Below are 17,871 nucleotides of genomic sequence, written 5' to 3' on the forward strand. Positions count from 1 at the left end.
ATCTAAAACTTTGGCATCTGGTTCAAGTTGTTGAGCCAAGAGGTTGGATTGCTCTCGGGAAGTTCTCCTCCCTCATTAATGAAAGGAGGAGCCTTTTTAATTAGCTGCCCACATCTTAAATCACTGGGTGTCACTCATAGAGTCTTGTATCAGTATATCCCAAGGGGGTGGATTGTTGTTCCCACTTTACCCGTGAGACAACTGAGAATGAGAGAGCTGTGAAAGACAGACCAGGTGGAAACTGCTCTGTAGAGCCAAACAGGGACCTCCTGAGTCTCCCTCACACCCCTTTCTCCCTGAGACAGAACTGCAGCCCAGGATGTGTCTCACTAAGGGGATGCTGGACAGCAAATCAAAACCTCTCTGATGTGCAACCAGAGCACTGCAAACCCCCCCTCCAACCTGGATGCTGCTGTTATATCAATTTATTATTATTTTTAATGTATGAAAGCATCTCCAACCCTTTTTCACTCCCTTTATCTTGGAAAGCAGAGTTCCTCAATGTCCAGAGGAACCCCCTTCCACTTTCTCCAAGGACATAAATGATCCACCAGGCCTTATTAATATTCATCCTCTTTGCCATGTTGTTGCAATTACTGAAAGACACAGTGACCTTTGAAAAGGAAGACTTGAGGGGGGTTAATTTCTGTTGGATTTCTTTAATTCTTTTGCCATTTGATTTTTCAGGAGGAGGGAGTGGGGAAGGAGGCAGGGGGAGGAGAAGATGTGGTGGGTCAGAAGTGATTGTTAATTGCAATTAAGAAAACAGCATCCAGAGAGAAAAAGGATATTCCATCTGATAATTAATATGTAGAGATTGGTAATGCATTAATGAGGCTGATTCAGATTTTGCTACAGAAAGGTGCAACACTTCTGTTAATTATGGTTGGAAAAGCCTGGATCTGCTGCATTGCTGGAAGGTCAGGGAGAGGGGAATGCCTTGTGCCATGACTCAGAGGCAAAGGGAGGTAAAATTTGGAGGCTAAAAGCCTTCTTGGAGAGGAAATTTGTGTGGGCCCACCTGGGGTTCTGGTTCATTTCTGCCAAAAATAAGATTTTGGAGCAGGGAGTGAAGTGGATGAGTGGGCAGGAATTTGGTTGCTTTGGTGCCAAAGGAGTGAGGGATGAGGAGCTAGACAAGAGGTGACACTGTGCCAAACAGCATGGCAGGGTATGGCTAAACATCCATAGGGGTAAAACCAGTTACTCAGCCATACTGGTTACCAGGAGTAACTGGTATTGTCCTGGACAGTGTCTGACACTGACAGTGCCAGTTGTCCCAGGCCAAAGATTTTTCCAGGGAACAAGATAAGAGGTAAAAAGTGTGGACAACTGGAAATCAGTGTTTGAACCTCATTTAATTTAATGGCATATCGACATCACACCTGGCTTGGCTGACCCCCCCTTGCCTTTCACGAGCAAACTCACTTGGCTAATGCTTTGAAAAGCACCTAGTAGGTGTCATATCATCGGGACATTCCCTGAAAATCCCAATGGGAGAGCTCCCAGGGCTGAGAGCCCTCATCTCTCTCCACAGAAAACATGATCCGCTACACGGGGAGCCCCGACAGCCTCCGGTCCCGAACCCCCATGATCACCCCCGACCTGGAGAGCGGGGTCAAGATGTGGCACCTGGTGAAGAACCACGAGCACGGTGACCAAAAAGAGGGTGACAGGGGCAGCAAGATGGTTTCTGAGATCTACCTGACCAGACTTCTTGCCACCAAGGTACGTGGCGGGGGGCGGGGAGGAGGGTGGGAAATGCTTGGTTTGAGGCCGTGGTGGGGTTTCTTGCCAACAAGGAGCGAGAGACCACTCAAAGGGTGCTGAAGGAGGATAAAGAGCAGAAGGAAATTGCTGCTCCGAGCATGTAGGGAAGGAGTCGGAACTTAGAAAGCAGAGTGAAAAAAGGGACACTGGAAAAGGAATGAGGAGTAAAGAATTCAGGGCCATGAGACTGGTGGAGAGTCAGCACAGGGGGAGGGGCTGGGGATGTCGATTGGACTGGTTTGTAGTTTTGCCCAAAATTAAGAGCAAATGAAGAGCCAGAGAGTAAATGTGCCCAGCTCAGGTTCCAAGGATGTGTCAGGCCTCACAGCCTGAAATGGGCTCCCATGCCAGAAACCTCTGAGTTTTGTTGTACAAATCCTTCTTCTCCACCTTCCCCCGGGACAATAAAGACTTTAGTGCTGATGTTTTGGCAGGGGGTTAAGTTGACTATGATGTCAGTGGATGGCCAGCTCCAAGGAGTGCAGATCCCCCTGGTCTGAGACGTAGAAAGCTCAGGGGCTCCAAAGAGAAAGTACAGGTCAAGTCAGGTGGAAGCAGAGCAGGGACATCCTGAATGGAATCTCCAGACATATCCAGAGCTCTGACTATTTATTATCTTCAGTCAGGGTGTGAATAGGCACAAACACAATTTCATGTGTTTGTGCAAATGCCATCTGAGTTCAGACCCCCATCACTTGTTTAAGTCCTACCTTACAGTTTTATCTGCACATTTATTCCTCAACTCATTTTGCCTCTGATGTCTCACTCTCCCTGCAGCCTCACTCAAGCTGGCTGTGTTGGAGAGGGATCTGGAGATAAAGTGGCTTTGTCTTTAGCCCCTGGTACCTGCCCCATTCCCTGGCATCAAGATGGTTTTATGGATCACAGGGCTAAAAGAAAATGATGCTCCCCAGGGCTCTGGCCCCAGCTGGTGTAAACCAGCAAGCATTGGAGCAGTGCTGATTTCCACTGTCTGGGGATATGTCCCCTATGCCACCACTGAACTGCTTTTGCTTTGTGTTCTGGGTCACAGATTCAACACTTGGGTTGTTGGTTTTTCTGTGGAAATGGCAGAAAAGCAGCTGCAAGACTTGCACAGAAACAAAGTAGGAGGGTTGGGGGTTTATTGTTTCCCCTCTTGGGTTAAACAATTTTATTTTCTCATCATGACCGTTTGAGGGAGGGAAATAGGAGAGAGAGCAATTGCTGGTAATACAATCCCCAGGAATACTTAGTTAAACTGACAGTGATTTTTATTCTGGTAAATCTCTGACCTCTGAGACCTGGATCCTCCTGCCTAAAAGCCTCAGAGGTTTTCTTTGTGTTTGTGTGGGTGAGCACGTAGAGAACTAATTCCCTGCAGCAACTGAACCTGAGGGCAGCTCCTCCATGTCAGAGCAACATGATTTCCCCTCAGGGGCCCTTTCTGAGTCACACATGTGCTGTAGGGCTTTACTCACCCTGTAGGAGTTCACACAAGGTGCCTCTGTTGGTTTCCCAAAGAATAAATCAAGTGGTGAATCAGCCAGAGACATCAGCTTTCTAATTAAGTGTTTGTACCTCTATGTAAACTCGAGCCACTCTGGTGGAACCTGGTGCTTTGTTTCCAGAAAGGAGAAATTCCTTTCCGGGGTCTGCAGAGAAGAAAGAGAAGAATTTTACTTTTCAGAAGAGGAAATTTTGCACATCAGGAGCTGTTTGTTGGAGACTCAATTATTTTTTGGTTGTTTTCACAGCTGTGTGGTTTGTTCACATAGAAATGCCTGTGAAGCTCTGGTGGCAGAGAAAACCTGCCTTGCCTGGTTCTCCCCAAAGTCCAGCCTAAAGCTCCTCTGCTGCCCTTCTGTCCAACCCTCTGATATTCCAGCTACTCTCCTTCTTGCTAAAGGTCAAATATCCTCATCAGGGTAGTTTTCCAAGCTCAGGATTTGAGATTCTCCTCCCAGAGGAGCAGTGGACATTCCTGAGCTCTGCAGAGTAGTGCATGGCAGATCCATGCATTGCTTTTAGGATTTGCCTTAGTCCCATGCCAGTGGATAGTAAAAAATGAGGAGGCCTCTTGGGAATTAAGAAGAATTTTGCCTTATTTATTAAACCAGTCACACATGTAAACCAACTGCCTCTCTCTAGGTACTCTTGTCCTATTTGTCTCAAAGACACCTGCTGTGCTCTACAGCCATCTGACTTCTATTCCCAGCTTAAAAAATGGCCCTGGGTGAAAAGCCAGCCTAGAAAATGGCAGGGTTTTGTCTCATGAGTGCACTAAAGCAGTTGGGGATGGGATGCAGAGAAGAGGAATCTCACTGGAAACAAAGTGGAGCTTCTCCATCACCATGTACCTGAGATGGAGGAAGGTGTCCCACCTCAGCTCAGCCACCTTCCAGGCAGGGCATGCTCAGAGCAGGGAGGACAGGGAGCACATCTGGACCTGGCTGACAACCAGGTGTAGTGGTTATTGTGACACCTGTATTGAAATTCCCAAATCAGGTCACATTTAACTGATATTTCATGGCTCCCATTTTCCAATCACACCCTCAGGGGCCTGATCCACAGACACACTCTGTTTCCAGGGAGGTACCAAAATTCAGCCTCCTCTTCCTACTTGTTGTCTCACGTTCCTCTTCCCTTTCTCCTCCTGACAGGGCACCCTCCAGAAGTTTGTAGATGACCTCTTTGAGACCATCTTCAGCACTGCCCACCGTGGCAGTGCCCTCCCCCTGGCTATCAAGTACATGTTTGATTTCCTGGATGAGCAGGCTGACAAACACAACATCCACGACCCCCACGTGAGGCACACCTGGAAGAGTAACTGGTGAGTGACACACCCCAGCATGGCCCAGCACCAGGCACTGGGTTGGAAGGAGAGTAAAGGAATGTGTGGTTTGGAATCTGGCTGCTGGGGGAGAGCCTGGTGTGGGATTCAGAGCACCAGGTTTTCACTAGTCAGAATATCCCAGAATCTAAATAATTCTCCCAAGAATGGAGAACTTTGGCTAAACAGGCCCAAGTTTGCCTGTATTCCATGGGAATGGCAGCATTTTTGAGGCATTTCATGCGGAAAAATGCTGAAGTGTTTAACTGCTGCAGTGCCCAGGACCGTGGGAATACCTAGGGAGGTGTGGGAGAGGATTCAGCACCACTGGCTTCATCTAGGCAAAATGTTTGAATTCCCACTACATTTAATTCCCACTATAGTCAGGATGGGGCTTAAAGCTCCATTTGTTTGCCCACACAGAGGTGTCTAGTGCCAGCTGGGATTTTTTTAAGATATCCCAGATGTGCACAGGGAATGTGCAGCACCCACAGGAGACCATCCTGGGTGGCAGCTCGAGGCCAGGAGAGCATCTCCAATGGTACTGAGCATTTAAAGGGTCTGGAGGTGGATGTGAGTCTCCTTTGGATTGAGTGACAAAGTGTGACATCAGTGACAGAGTGTGACATCAGCCCCTGCTCTCATCAGGCCTCTCCTCATATATGTAATAGGACAGTGGGGAAAAACCAGGACCAGTGGAGAAAAACCTCCTCTCCACTGAGTCTTCCTTTTGGAAAGACATCCCTGGGGAATCACTCCCTCCCCTTCTCCTGTGCAAACAGAGGGACTATAAAAGGAACAGCAGAGGAGAGCCATGGGGCTCCCAGCTCATGCATTTTTTCCCTTTCCCAGCCATGCTCATGGCAGATCGTCACAGGCAGTGACATAAAAAAAGAAACCCCACGCACCAAGGAGGCTTTCAACTAATGAAACATTAGCATATTATTAACATTATCTGCGGCACTAATCTAAGGCTGATTGCAGCCACTCAGACTAAATGAGCAGGAGGTTTGTTTAAGGGGGGAGGGGGGAAGGCAGTGTGTGTGTGTGTGCCTGTGTGTGTGGAGAAAGGGGCAGTCTGGAGAAATCTGTTCCATCAGATTAAATGAACTCAAAAATCACGTCAGGGGCTCCGAGGGCCATCACCCCCAGCCCTTTCCTGCCCTCAGGTCACACACATGGACTCTGGTCGTCCTCATGCTGGCTGTGGCTGTCATCCAAACACCTGCAGAAGGACTTTTGCAGGGGTCACTCAACCACCTCGTCCTCCAACTGAGGATCCTCCATCCCCAGCCTAAAATGTTTTCCCCCACAACTCCATCAGGTCTCATTGTCATTCTTTACTCATTATTTACTCAGAGGGTGGGAAGCCATGGGCACAGGTTTCCCAGAGAAGCTGTGGCTGCTCCATCCCTGGAAGTGTCCAAGGCCAGGTTGGACAGGGCTTTGAGCAACCTGGGATAGTGGAAGGTGTCCCTGCCCATGGCAGGGGGTGGAACTGGATGATCTTTAAGGTCCCTTCCCACCCAAACCAGTCTATAATTCTCCAATTTCCAGCATCTCCCACTTCTGAACCTCGCAGGCAGGATTCCCTGTGTGGGGCTTTTCTTACATTTGTTCTATAGTTTTTTGGCTCAGGAGAACACAAGGTTTAGGAAAACATGGTGTTATCCCTCTGTCAGGACACGTTAAACTGCCTGTTGTGACCCAAAATATATCACACTTGGAGCTGAATTTTTTACAGTGAACACACGGGGGTAATGAGCAAATGGAATGAACTGGGGAGTTTAGTTGGAATATCAGGAGAATTTGTTGAGCTGAATAACATCCTCCTCTTGGGAAGGTGCAGAGAGAGAAGGTTGGCTTAACATTCTGCCTGACAGAGAGACAAGAGCTGGGCTCTGTGATCAGTGACATGTCTCAGCTCCTAGGCCATGATCACTTGAATGCCTTTGCCCTGACAAAAAGGCTTGAGGCAAAGGCTGGAGGTTGATACCTCAGGGCATCTCATCCAAATGAACCGCTCTTTTGAAAAAAATTGGAAGGGAGAAAGGGCTTTGGATTGCAATTGGAATAACATTTCCTTGGTTAGGGCAGATAGATTTTCATTTCAAAGGCTGCAATGCTTGTTTCCCAGCTCCTCTTTTTTTTTTTTCCTTGAGGCAGCAGGTTTTTCCCTGTCATGTAGCAACTGCTTCATGCCCAGTGTGCTGGGATTGTTTGCAGCCTTGGGTTTGAGGGTGGATTGTGACAGTGCACGGTGTCCCCAGCACACAGTGCATGCCATGAACATTCCCAGCCTCATCCTGGGAGCTCTACCTACTCTTCTTCCCAGGGGGTTGCCACAAGGGCTGAAAGCCAAATTCCTCAGTGACAAATGTTTAGAATCACAGAATGATTTGAGCTGGGAGGGACCTTAAAGATCCTCCAATTCCAGCCCCCTGCCATAGGCAGGGACACCTTCCACTAGACCAGGTTGCTCAAAGCCCTGTCCAACCTTACTTTGAACACTTCCAGGGATGTGGCAACCTGTTCCTGTGCCTCACCACCCTTACCATCCATATGGATGCAGTGCCTGTGTTTGTCTGATGAAGCAACAAATAGGGGCCAAATTACATTGCAACTTGATGTATAGAAGCTTGGAAGCATTGTCCTCACCTCAGATACCATGGGATCACAGAATCACACAATCAACCAGGGTGAAAAAGCCCTCTGAGATCGTTGAGCCAAATCTGTGACTCAAAACCACCTTGTCACCCAGACCATGGCCCTGAGTGCCTCATCCAATCTCTTCTTAAACACCTCCAGGGACGGTCACTCCACCACCTTCCTGGGCAGCCCATTCCAATGTCTGATCACTCCCACTAATTTATGTGCAACTTTAATAAGATTGTATTGACTTTAAGACTGCCAGAATCTGCCCTGTGAGGATACCAGGGAGCAAAGCCACTCCCAAGGTGACTCTGCTGCTGTCCCTGGAGTGTAGGGGAGGAATTTATTTTCTGTCAATCTTATCCTGAAACCCTCATCTCCCCACCATGAGTTTTGATTTCCACCCACCACTTACCATTGTAACCCCACACAACAAAGCCTGTGAGCTGTGCCCTGACTGTCTTTCCCCTCTTGCAGCCTCCCCTTAAGGTTCTGGGTCAACATGATCAAGAACCCACAGTTTGTCTTCGACATCCACAAAAACAGCATCACAGATGCCTGTCTGTCTGTGGTGGCCCAGACCTTCATGGACTCCTGTTCCACCTCAGAGCACCGGCTGGGCAAAGACTCCCCCTCCAACAAGCTCCTCTACGCCAAGGACATCCCCAGCTACAAGAACTGGGTGGAAAGGTGAGTTTTAGCCCTAGAAATAGGAATGACATGAGTAATTCAGCAAGGCCCTGCTTCGTGATGCCAGGAGGTGTCACCACTGTTGCCTTTGGGAGATACCTCTGGGCTTTTTCTCTTTGGGTTTTGCTAGGCAGAGATCTCCATGTCAGCCTTTTGTTCCCACGTGCCTTGCAGCAGAGATGGGAATTTAATTAGAGGTGTGAAAGAAGGTGTTTGCCTTTATTGTTTCTCGTGAGGAGAAACTGTTGAGAGGCTGTAGAGGGAGGAAGGAAGGGGAGGTGATGTGTTTGAGCCCTGTGAAGTAAATGGGCTTCTAAGTCTTTCCACACAGACCAGAAGTGGTTTGCTGTTCTCAGCATCATTGTGACAGTCCCCACACTGCCTAGATCCCAAGGGACATACAATTATCTCCCAGTAACTCTCCTTGGAGGCTCTTCTGTGCTTTGAGTGAGATGCCAGAAGACTGACAGGCTGGTGACTGAAGCCCTGCAGGTGTTTTCTGAATGGTCACAGGTCTTTCCAAGTGTTTTATCCACATCTACAAGACCCGTGGCTCCACTGTTCAGTCTCCTGTGGCTCTGCTGTTCAATCTCATGTGCTGAAAATCAGTGTCTGGCAAAGCTGCTCTACAGTGAACACAACCAAAACAACTATTCCTGCAGCATGTTGGAACTTCAGTTTCCGTAGGGTTTGCCCCAGGAAAAGCAACCAGCCCATCCTGCACTCCATTCAGTGTGATCCTTTCTGCTGGAGGAAGCTTTGCAGCAGTTGATCTGTGCTTTGCTTTCCAAGGCTCTCTCGGTGTTATTGGCAGGTTTGGGGCCTGCAAGGTGGAGAATGGTTGTTACTCTGTAAATACAAAGGCAGGTTTATCTTACAGATCATTCCTGTACAATGCACCCAGTTTCCAGCAATGATTTCTCTGGGTGACTTCATAGGCGCGGCCTAAAACTGATACCATGTCGTGCAGGTTGTAGGAGACCTCTGCTGCTGTAGACACCTCACACTGCCCAATAAATCCCTGGATTTCCTTTGGTGGGGATGGTTTTCTCTCATTTTGTCGAAGAGGAGTGTGAATGATCAAAGAGCTCTGTCCCCTGGTTGGCACAAGGCAGCATTTTTCCCAACGATTCTCCCGTTGGTGTGCGATTTGTCTGGAGAATTATTTTTAGATGTGGTTAAACACTTCAGCAAATGTGGTTTCTAGGCAACCTGTAAGGCCCTCACAAGCCACCTTGCTTAATTATGACCTACTTCTGGTACTGTGTCCAAGTTCCTTAGTATGTATTGAGGCTCATTGCTGGATTGACCTGGATAACGGGAAGGAAATATCTGAGATTCATTTACAAATCAAGTTTGCACCAACAGTGACCCAGAGATGTCACACTCTAGTGATGCTTTAACAACATTCTTTGTGTTTGGTTGTTTTCTGTGGACAAATATTTTGTTTGACAGATGAACCTGGTTGATTTTTATCTTTGGAGAAAGTACATTTGAGTGACAGAGGTACAGAAGTGGAGAATAGGAATTTCCTTATGCAGCACCTTTTTTTCCCTTGCTGGATAAAGAAAAGGAGCAGTTTCTGTTTTGTTTTTTTCAGTATTGATTTCACTTTACAACTTTTTGGGGCTAAATCCTGGTGCCCAGAGATCTTCAGCAGTAGGTGCTGCATTTCCTTGGAAATTTTCCCAAACAACTGGTGCAGTGTCCAAGTTCCTTAGTGTGTATTGAAGCTGTTTGCTGGATTGACCTGAATAATGGGAAAGTAGAGTTTTAGAAATCAGGTTTGCACCAATACTGACCCAAAGATGTCATTCTCCAGTGATGCTTTAACAACATTCTTCGAGTGTGGTTGTTTTCTGTGGCCAAATACTTTGTTTGACAGATGAACCTGGTTGATTTTTATCTTCGGAGAAGGTACATTTGAGTGACAAACTGAGGTACAGAAGGGGAGAATGGGATATTTTTTTTGTGGATTAAAAAAAGGCTGCAGTTTCTGATTTTGTTTTTCCAGTATTGATTTCACTTTGCAACTTTTTGGAGCTAAATCCTGGTGCCCAGTGATCTTCAGCAACAGTTGCTGCATTTCCTTGGAAGTTTTCCCAAACGACTGGGTTTGCAAATGAGGTACATAACACCTCCTGCTGCTCCTAAACATCACTGGATGTCTGACCCCAGCATGTGCTGCATTGTTTTCTGCACTCATGTCTGACAACTTGAACTGAAGCCCAAGGGGAGGCTGTGGGGTTTGGAATATGGTTACAGCTTCTTCCCTGCTTATGTTTTTGTGTGTCAGATCCACTGACTCAGGGCAGTGGCACCTGGATGCTGTGGGAGATGAAAGGAAAAAAGCATCTCAGGGATGAATAAAATATAATTTCAGTTCTACCCTGAGCTAATTAATTCCTTTTCTCCATTCTGCAATTGTGCTTTGAGGGAGTTATTCCAAATCCAAAGGCTCCCAGTCCTGGTTGGAGCTATTTCTGTAGTCAGCATCAGCTGGAGGAGGCATCCTTCAAGACCACTAGATTTCTTCAGAGGGTGAATCAGGAGATAAAAAGATTTTTCAGTTGTGGAGTTTAAGAAGTGGTTGAGTAAATCAGAAGAACCTGAAATCAAATGAACTTCTTTGATGAAGAAGAAACTCTAAGAGGGTAATTAGGCAGTGGGAGATTGTACCCAACTCAGAGGCACTCTGGAGTAAAGAAAGACTCTTGGCTTTTAAGGAGCTGCTGGAATGGAGCTGAACTGGGCCACTCCAAGCCATCCCTTTGAAAAACTGGTTCCTTGGTGTAGAACGTGCCTTCAGGACTCCCAAAACTCAGAGCAGGAAATGACCTTGGCATAAGAAGCGGGAATAGTTGAAAGTACCTTCCTCCAGTCCTTCAAACAGTGGCTTTCCACCTCTTTAGGCTGTGAATGTACATTGAGAGGGGAAAAGTTACAAAATCTGGTCTGACCAGTGGTCTACTTCCATGCAGGAGTCACCTGGAAATCTGATTCCAAAGGATTTCAGTAGCAAGGCCATCAGGAACCTTCTTCAGTGGTTTTGTTTATTTGTTTGGCTCGTGGAAGGATTTTCTCATGTTTTCAGTTACTTGTTTGTGATGATTCAAGTGTTGGGTTCAGAATTAGGATTCATGACAACTACTAATACAAAAGTTTTAAAATTTACCAATTTTTTCAATTCCATGTTGCCTTCATGGAAAACTATAAAGGATATTGAGAATTCCCATGACATTCTGAGGGGTTGGTTGTTTTAGTGTCCATTTCTATGATCATCCAAGGCAATGGATTTGCTGACAACAGCAAAAAAAAATTACTGTGCCTCACTTAAGTCCAGTTGAAGCTGTCCCCACTCATTGCAGGGGGACTGGATGACCTTTAAAGGTCCCTTCCAACCCAAACCATTCCATAATTCCGTGACAGTCCTTTACAGCACTATTGGAAGCAGGGGTGGACTCTGCCTGCTGAAACAATCCTGGTGAGGCAGGAGAATTAACCCAGGAAATGGGGACAGGCTCTTTGACTTTTGTTGAAGCCATGAAGATCCAGGCTGCAGTTCTAAAACAAAGTGTAGGCTTTTCAATTATCATTATATGAGTCTATTGAAAAAAAAGTATTAAAAAAAAAAAAAAGAGGAAAAGAATGGGAACGGTGGAGCAGAATCTCGTCTGACTTCAGCTGGTAAAACTCCATAGGCTTTGCTGAATTTACATTAGAGCAGCTTCAGATCTGCATCTTTTCAAGTTTACTTCAAATGTCCCCTTTGAGCCAGGAAATCTGGAGAACTTGGGAGCATTTGATGCAATCCCCAAGCAATACAAAGGGGAGCCTGTTCTAATTGGGGCTGTCTCATTAGCATTCAACACCACACTGAAAAGATGACAAAGGGCTGTGGCTGACCTTTCATTTCTCTCCGTGCTGCCAAGCTTATGATAACACTTGTTTGAACTTCATTAACACCATTTAATTGCCTGCATCACAATCAATATGATGTTTCCCTACCGAAGCCTGGCACGGAGACAGGGATGTGGGAGACTGGAAAGGGGCAGAGCACAAAAAGCAGAAGCCCAAGAGTATTTCCATTTCACACTGGTGCCCAAAATACCTGCAGTGCTGAAAGGAGAAGAACTGGTGCTTTTTTTTCCTCACCCCTGCAGGGACTTGGTCTCCTTTTGGCTGCCAATTGTGCATTGAAAAGAGCCCCTCAAAGAAAAACTGAAAGTCAATGGAGACATTACAAGTATTCTTAACAGCTTAAGAGTCACCCAGCAAAGACCATTTCAAAATAGGCCTGCCGGGATCAGGACTGAAAGAAGTTTGAAGTGATATGTGGTATTCAGAGTTCTAACACCTGCATTTTATCATGGTAACCTTGGTGCAAACACTGCCTGACTGAGCTGGTGGTACCCAGGTCCTGTGTCCATGGTCTCACCTACTTGTTTTTTCCTTGCACAGGCACATAGTGATAGGGCAAGGGGAATGGTTTTAAACTAAAAGGGAGAGATTTAGGCACAACTTAGGAAGAAATTCTGTGCTCAGAGGGTTGGGAGGCCCTGGCACAGGTTGCCCAGAGAAGCTGTGGCTGCCCCATCCCTGGAAGTGTCCAAGGTCAGGTTGGATGGGGCTTGGAGCAACCTGGTTTAGTGGAACGTGTCCCTGCCCATGGTAGGGGATGGGACTGGATGATTTTTAAGGTCTCTTCCCACCCAAACCATCCTATGATTCTGTGATTCCTGAGGCACCTATGATTTACATGCCATTAGTTCTAGATGTCAGGTCTTAGGCTTGTTAGAAAATGCTTTGGGAGTGTGTTTGGAATGCACAAAACAGCAAGTCTGTACCAATTCATGATCTAACCCACAGGGTGTGCCAGCTTGTGGTTTCAGGACTCTCTATTCACTAGAAGGTCTCCACCTGTGCAGTGCTTGATGTCTGTTGGCCCCTTTGCAGCCAACTTTGGGGAAGAAAAACCCACCAACTGGACTAGTTTAATACAATAAAGGTTATAAGTTTCATGCACCCAAACATTGTAAGTTATTGAGGTTTTAGACAGAAACTCCCAGGGCCTTAAAAAAGAGCATCACATGACAGGTGCAAATCCTGTCTCTACTTAAAAAAAACACAGACCTCTCTGCCTCATTCCTCTGCCAGAAAGAAGGTTCGAACTATTGCATACCAAGGGTCAAGGCAGGGGGTGTTGTCAGCAGAGATAATAAAAAACAGTGCTGGAAGGGGCCTCGGGAGGTCAACCCGACCAGCTAATGCCTCAGGGCAGGATCAGCTCTGTCTAAAGCCTTCCTGACAGGTGCTTGTCTACCCCTTTCTTAAAGGCCTCCAGCAACAGAGCCTCTGCTGTCCTCAGGCAATCCATTCCTGTGCTTCCCTGTCCTTCCCAACCCAGTGTTTTCCCTCGTGGCCAGCCAAAATCTTCCTGGCTGTAATTAGAGGCCAGGTCACGTCATCCCACCCCCGGGGTTGGGGGTGCAGCTCATTCCCTGCCTCTCTGGGGCAGGTTTTGGTGCATCTGAAGACTGTTCACTAGTCTTTCTTTACTTTTCAACTCCAAAAAAAAAAAAAAAATCCTGAAGTTTTCTCCTCACAGTAACATGCTGTTCTCACACGGTGCAGTTTTCAGCAGGCAGGATGAAAACGTGTCTGCTTGTCGAGGGTACAGCCCCAAACAACCTCTGCACTGAGGTGATGCTGGATGATTTTCCCTCTCAGAGAAACTACCTGTGCACCAATTCACTCTTCAGCCATTTAATCAATGCTGTCCATCAATTCTCCGCTCTTTATTCGGAGCTGAAAAGCAGCAGGAAAAGCCATGCACAGGCAAAATAAAATCATTGTCCTACCTAGGGTTTGCATACACAGGCAGAATCGTTCCTTAAATTCCCTAAAGCACTTCAAGGCAAATTTCTGGAAGTACTAGGAGGTCTTCAGCTAATTTTGGATGCTTTCTGCTCAGCTGTCATGCTGGTACTGCCAAAGTCCAACCAGTGTCCAACAGCCTGGCCTTAAACCTCTCCCTGGAATAGGGTCAGTCTGGGCTAACAGTCCTGTGACTGACTGTGGCTGAATCCTGGAATGGTTTGGGTGGGAAGAGATCTTAAAGATCACCTCATTCCAGCCTCCTGCCATGGGCGAGGACACCTTCCACTAGACCAGGTTACTCCAAGCCCTGTACAAGCTGGCCTCGAACACTTCCAGGGATGGGGCATCCATGATTTCCCTGGGCAGTCTCTGCCAAGGCCTCATCCAGCAGCTCAGATGCTTCCCAGGAAACTAAACCCACTGTTCTGTGTCAAAACCAGAACTGACAGCATGTCCTTGCATTGCTTCACTTCATCCCATAAAAAAGCTGGCCACTAGGTTGTTCCCAAGCTTTCCATCAGCCCTTCCCTGCTTTAGCAGTCCCCCATATCCCTTTCAAGCATCTTTTCCTCCTCCAGTGGTCTGGGTACAGCCGGCTATTGCATAACCCTAATTATGTGATTGCTGTAATTGCTCTGCCGTCTGCAGCTCATGGATTCGTTACAAGCTTTTCATATGCTAAAATGATTATTAATGAGCGCAGTCCCAACCCAGCGACAAACAACAACCACGACAAAAAGATCTTTTGGAAGGCAATTAGCTCCATGCTAAGCTGCCTAAACCATGGGCTGGGCTGGAAAATTTCAGGCTGGAGAGGAAGCACTGGCAACATGGCTTTTCTCTTCTCTTTTGTTGAGTTAATGAGTTACTGAGTGGCGGCAGGCACAGTTTTTCTGGTGAAACAGCTCCCCTAAGGAGCCTTTCCAGGTTGGTACTGAAGGAAAGAGCATTTACCACTGGATAAACATGTATTCCCAGGTCATTGTGATGTATTCCCAGGTCGCTGTTGTATTGCTTTCCTTGGGAAAACAAAGCAAAACAAAAGAAAACAAAGACAACTCAGGGAAAGAGGAGGTTGTGGAACAAAAGGGAACAACTATTCTTTAGGACTCAATACGGGTGCATCCCAAATCCTTCTCCGTATTTCAGTGGCACTGGATGGTCTCATGGGCTCTCCACTCCAAGCCAGGCTGGGGTAAGTTGCTGTGCTAAAATGATACCTGTGAGGTCACATCCCAAGGCCTGGTTACTCTCACATCCTCCATCTGAGCTGATGATGTGCTGGAATGACGGATTTACCCCAGTTCCTCATTACTTTTATTGTTTCTGAAATCTAATGAACAAATTTCCTGTCATATCAGAGGATAAACAGCCTTGAGGTGAGAATGGAGGCCGTTCCTGGGACTCAGAGGAAACTGGAACACATAAGGCTGGATCTTTTGATTTCTGGCTCAGGATTTTCTGGAAATAGCTGGGAAAGAATCCATTGGAGGTAACCAAAACTGGAGAAGGGGAGCAGTAGCAAGTGATGCACATCTGACCAAGTAGTCACCGTCTTCTACTTCAGACTCTCACTCTGACCCTTTGGGGGCAGGTTAAGGTGAATTTGCTGCTTTGTCACCTTTCTGTCTCATTCAGAGGGAGTCTGGTTTAGTCTTGTGTTCCCAGCCTCCTGCTGCCTTTGGAAGTGTGAGCCAACGACCTGTCCAGGTCTCAGGTGAGATCTGAGCCCTCAACTTGGTGTTGCTCACCGGTGACAGAGCATCCCATTCCCCCTGGAATTACCTCACAGCTCTGCTCTGGTGTGAGGGAGAGCTGTCAGCTGCAGGGTCTGAGGGAAGCAGCACAAAGACACACAGACTGCAAATTCCAGCAGTGCAAATGCAAGGACCTCTGGGGTTTGGTGACAGCTTTTGCATTAGGGGGATGCAAATGGCAGAGAGGCCCTAAGTGCCTCTGAGGATCCCGGCTCAAATAGAAGGTAAATAAAGACTCAGCAGGGATGTTGTCATCCCCCTGCTAGGCTGCTTTAATATACACATCCATCATTTCTTTAGAGAGTGCAATGATGGCTTCATTAGAAACTCTTCTGTGTAAATAAGTTATTGGGCCACTGCAGAATTCGGGTGGAAGGATGTTATGTCTTCTCCCTCAGATAGGTTTGGTTATTGATACATGCTTTTTTCTCCCCTTCTTCTTCTTTTATTTTTGCCACAAAACACATTCCCACAATATCTTGGCGTGCAACCTTAATGGGAAATGACTGCTCAGGTGTGTGATGCCAGGGAATTGAGTCTGGAGACCAGGACACTTTGGTCTGATGGTGGGTAATGGCCCGTGAACCCAGAACACTGAGATCACAGCTGGAGAGTCTGTCATGGCCACAGAGGCCTCCAGGCCCTGAAACTCTGATTCTTGAAGCTCAGATCTGTGCATCCCATCCCTCTCTCCAGGGAGTGTTTCCTGTAGCTTTTCCTTGCTCAGATGAGTCATGGGAGTGTTGTGATGCTGGAAAATGATCTCTGAAGGGCTGGAAAGGGATAGGGAGCTTTCAGACCCTCATGAGTCACAGACTCAAGAGGCTTCTGCTACCAGGTGGAAGGGAAACAGGAGAAACTTGGAGAAGCAGATGATAAGTGTCTGTGCTCTGCTTTTTGGGAGCAGCCTGTCCCTACACCCACCACCCTGCCACCATTTGATGACAGCTGAACAAGAGAGGAAAGGGAACATTTCGACTGGTTGTCAGAGCCAGACTGGCACCTCTGCTTTCCTCCACCTGCCTCGTTTATTTTTGCTGTGATTTAATCCCCTTCCCTTCTCATTTCACCCAACAGGAGGGTGCCAGTCAGTATTCATGAGGAGCTGGGCTCTTCTCCATGGGCTCTTCTGAAGCCCCATAAATCAATGCATTTCACTGCACTGCAGCCTGTTTTCTCCACAAGTCTGTCAACTGTGCTGGTTGCACGTGGATGTAGGGGGGTTTTTTTTGGATGCCCAGGAGCACCTTGATTTTTTGGCCATAGGATTCCTTGTTTTCTCAGCAATGTCACGGATGCCACCAGTTCCTGACACTCTTGTCCAGGTAGCACAGATCTGATTTTGGCCAGCAGCTGATGCTGAGACTTGTTTGAGTTTTTCTGGAAGTAGTAAAGGTCTAGAAAAATTCATTCATCCTGCTCACCGTCTCCTCCTGGAGGTAATTTCTCAGGGAAGGTCCTCTTGGCATCTCTAAATGCCTGCTTTACTCCCAGGCAGCTCTTCAGGTGTGCCTGGGGATGGAGGGTTAGACAGAGTGTAAAGTAAAACCAAGCCCAGACTCAGAGTACTGGGAGTGAGCAATATTTAGACCATGGGACTGAGTTAGACTGGCATTTTTGGCTGCTCCTGAGCCCAGCAGACAAGATGCCAGAACTCCAGAGAGAGTAATGCTTTTGTGCCTGCTGGAAGTTGCAGTAAAATTAATGAGGTTTGGATGAGCTTTTATGATGAACCAGAGTCTGGCTCTGGAAGGAGTCAGGTAAGAGGACTTTGCGTAGAGCTGGGAGAAGAAAATCTGCCTCGTGTGCCTTCATCTCCCAAGGGTTACATCAGCATCCCACCACCAAAACCAGGATAGCAACTGAGACCAGTTGCAGTAAACCAGGATGGGACTGCAGGGCACAAAACCAGACTTTGCAAAGCTGGATGTGGAGGGGTTTCCCCCTGTGCTCTTGCTCTGTGCTGCCTTTCACAGGAGGCTCCAGCAGCTGCTCACCCCACTCTATCATAGAGTATTTTCCCTCTCATCTGCATGAAGAATCTTAGCATACAGCACTTCAATGTCCAATTTCTCTGCAGTGCAAAACAGGCTCCATCTCAGCAGGTGTCTCAGTGCTGTTTACAGGACACCTGTCAGCTCTTTTGGCTCCCTGTCCCCTCTGCCTCCTAATTATAAAATCGTGGATTGATGCAGCTTTTTTTTTTTTCTTTCTTTCTTTTTTTTTTTTCCTTGTGCACAAAATGTCAAATTGCAGAAATTAAAAATGTAAATGATGGAGTCTAATTAACCAGTTGACAGCGGAGCACAG

General features: G+C 47.1%; 1 protein-coding gene across 1 annotated transcript in view; it reads left to right on the forward strand.

The window, feature by feature from the left end:
* The window catches only part of LOC127462648 (plexin-A4), a 160,904-nt gene that overhangs the window by 135,078 nt on the left and 7,955 nt on the right, over positions 1 to 17,871 (forward strand). Inside the window, exons 25-27 of the mRNA XM_051771449.1 lie at positions 1,538 to 1,728; positions 4,413 to 4,582; positions 7,712 to 7,924. Of these exons, the coding sequence (XP_051627409.1) occupies positions 1,538 to 1,728; positions 4,413 to 4,582; positions 7,712 to 7,924 (574 nt within the window). The remainder of the gene's footprint in view (positions 1 to 1,537; positions 1,729 to 4,412; positions 4,583 to 7,711; positions 7,925 to 17,871) is intronic.

The sequence above is a fragment of the Manacus candei genome, unplaced genomic scaffold (assembly GCF_025592945.1).
Source record: "Manacus candei isolate 608988 ecotype Guabito, Panama unplaced genomic scaffold, ASM2559294v1 h1tg000133l, whole genome shotgun sequence".
In the NCBI taxonomy this organism is placed as follows: domain Eukaryota; kingdom Metazoa; phylum Chordata; class Aves; order Passeriformes; family Pipridae; genus Manacus; species Manacus candei.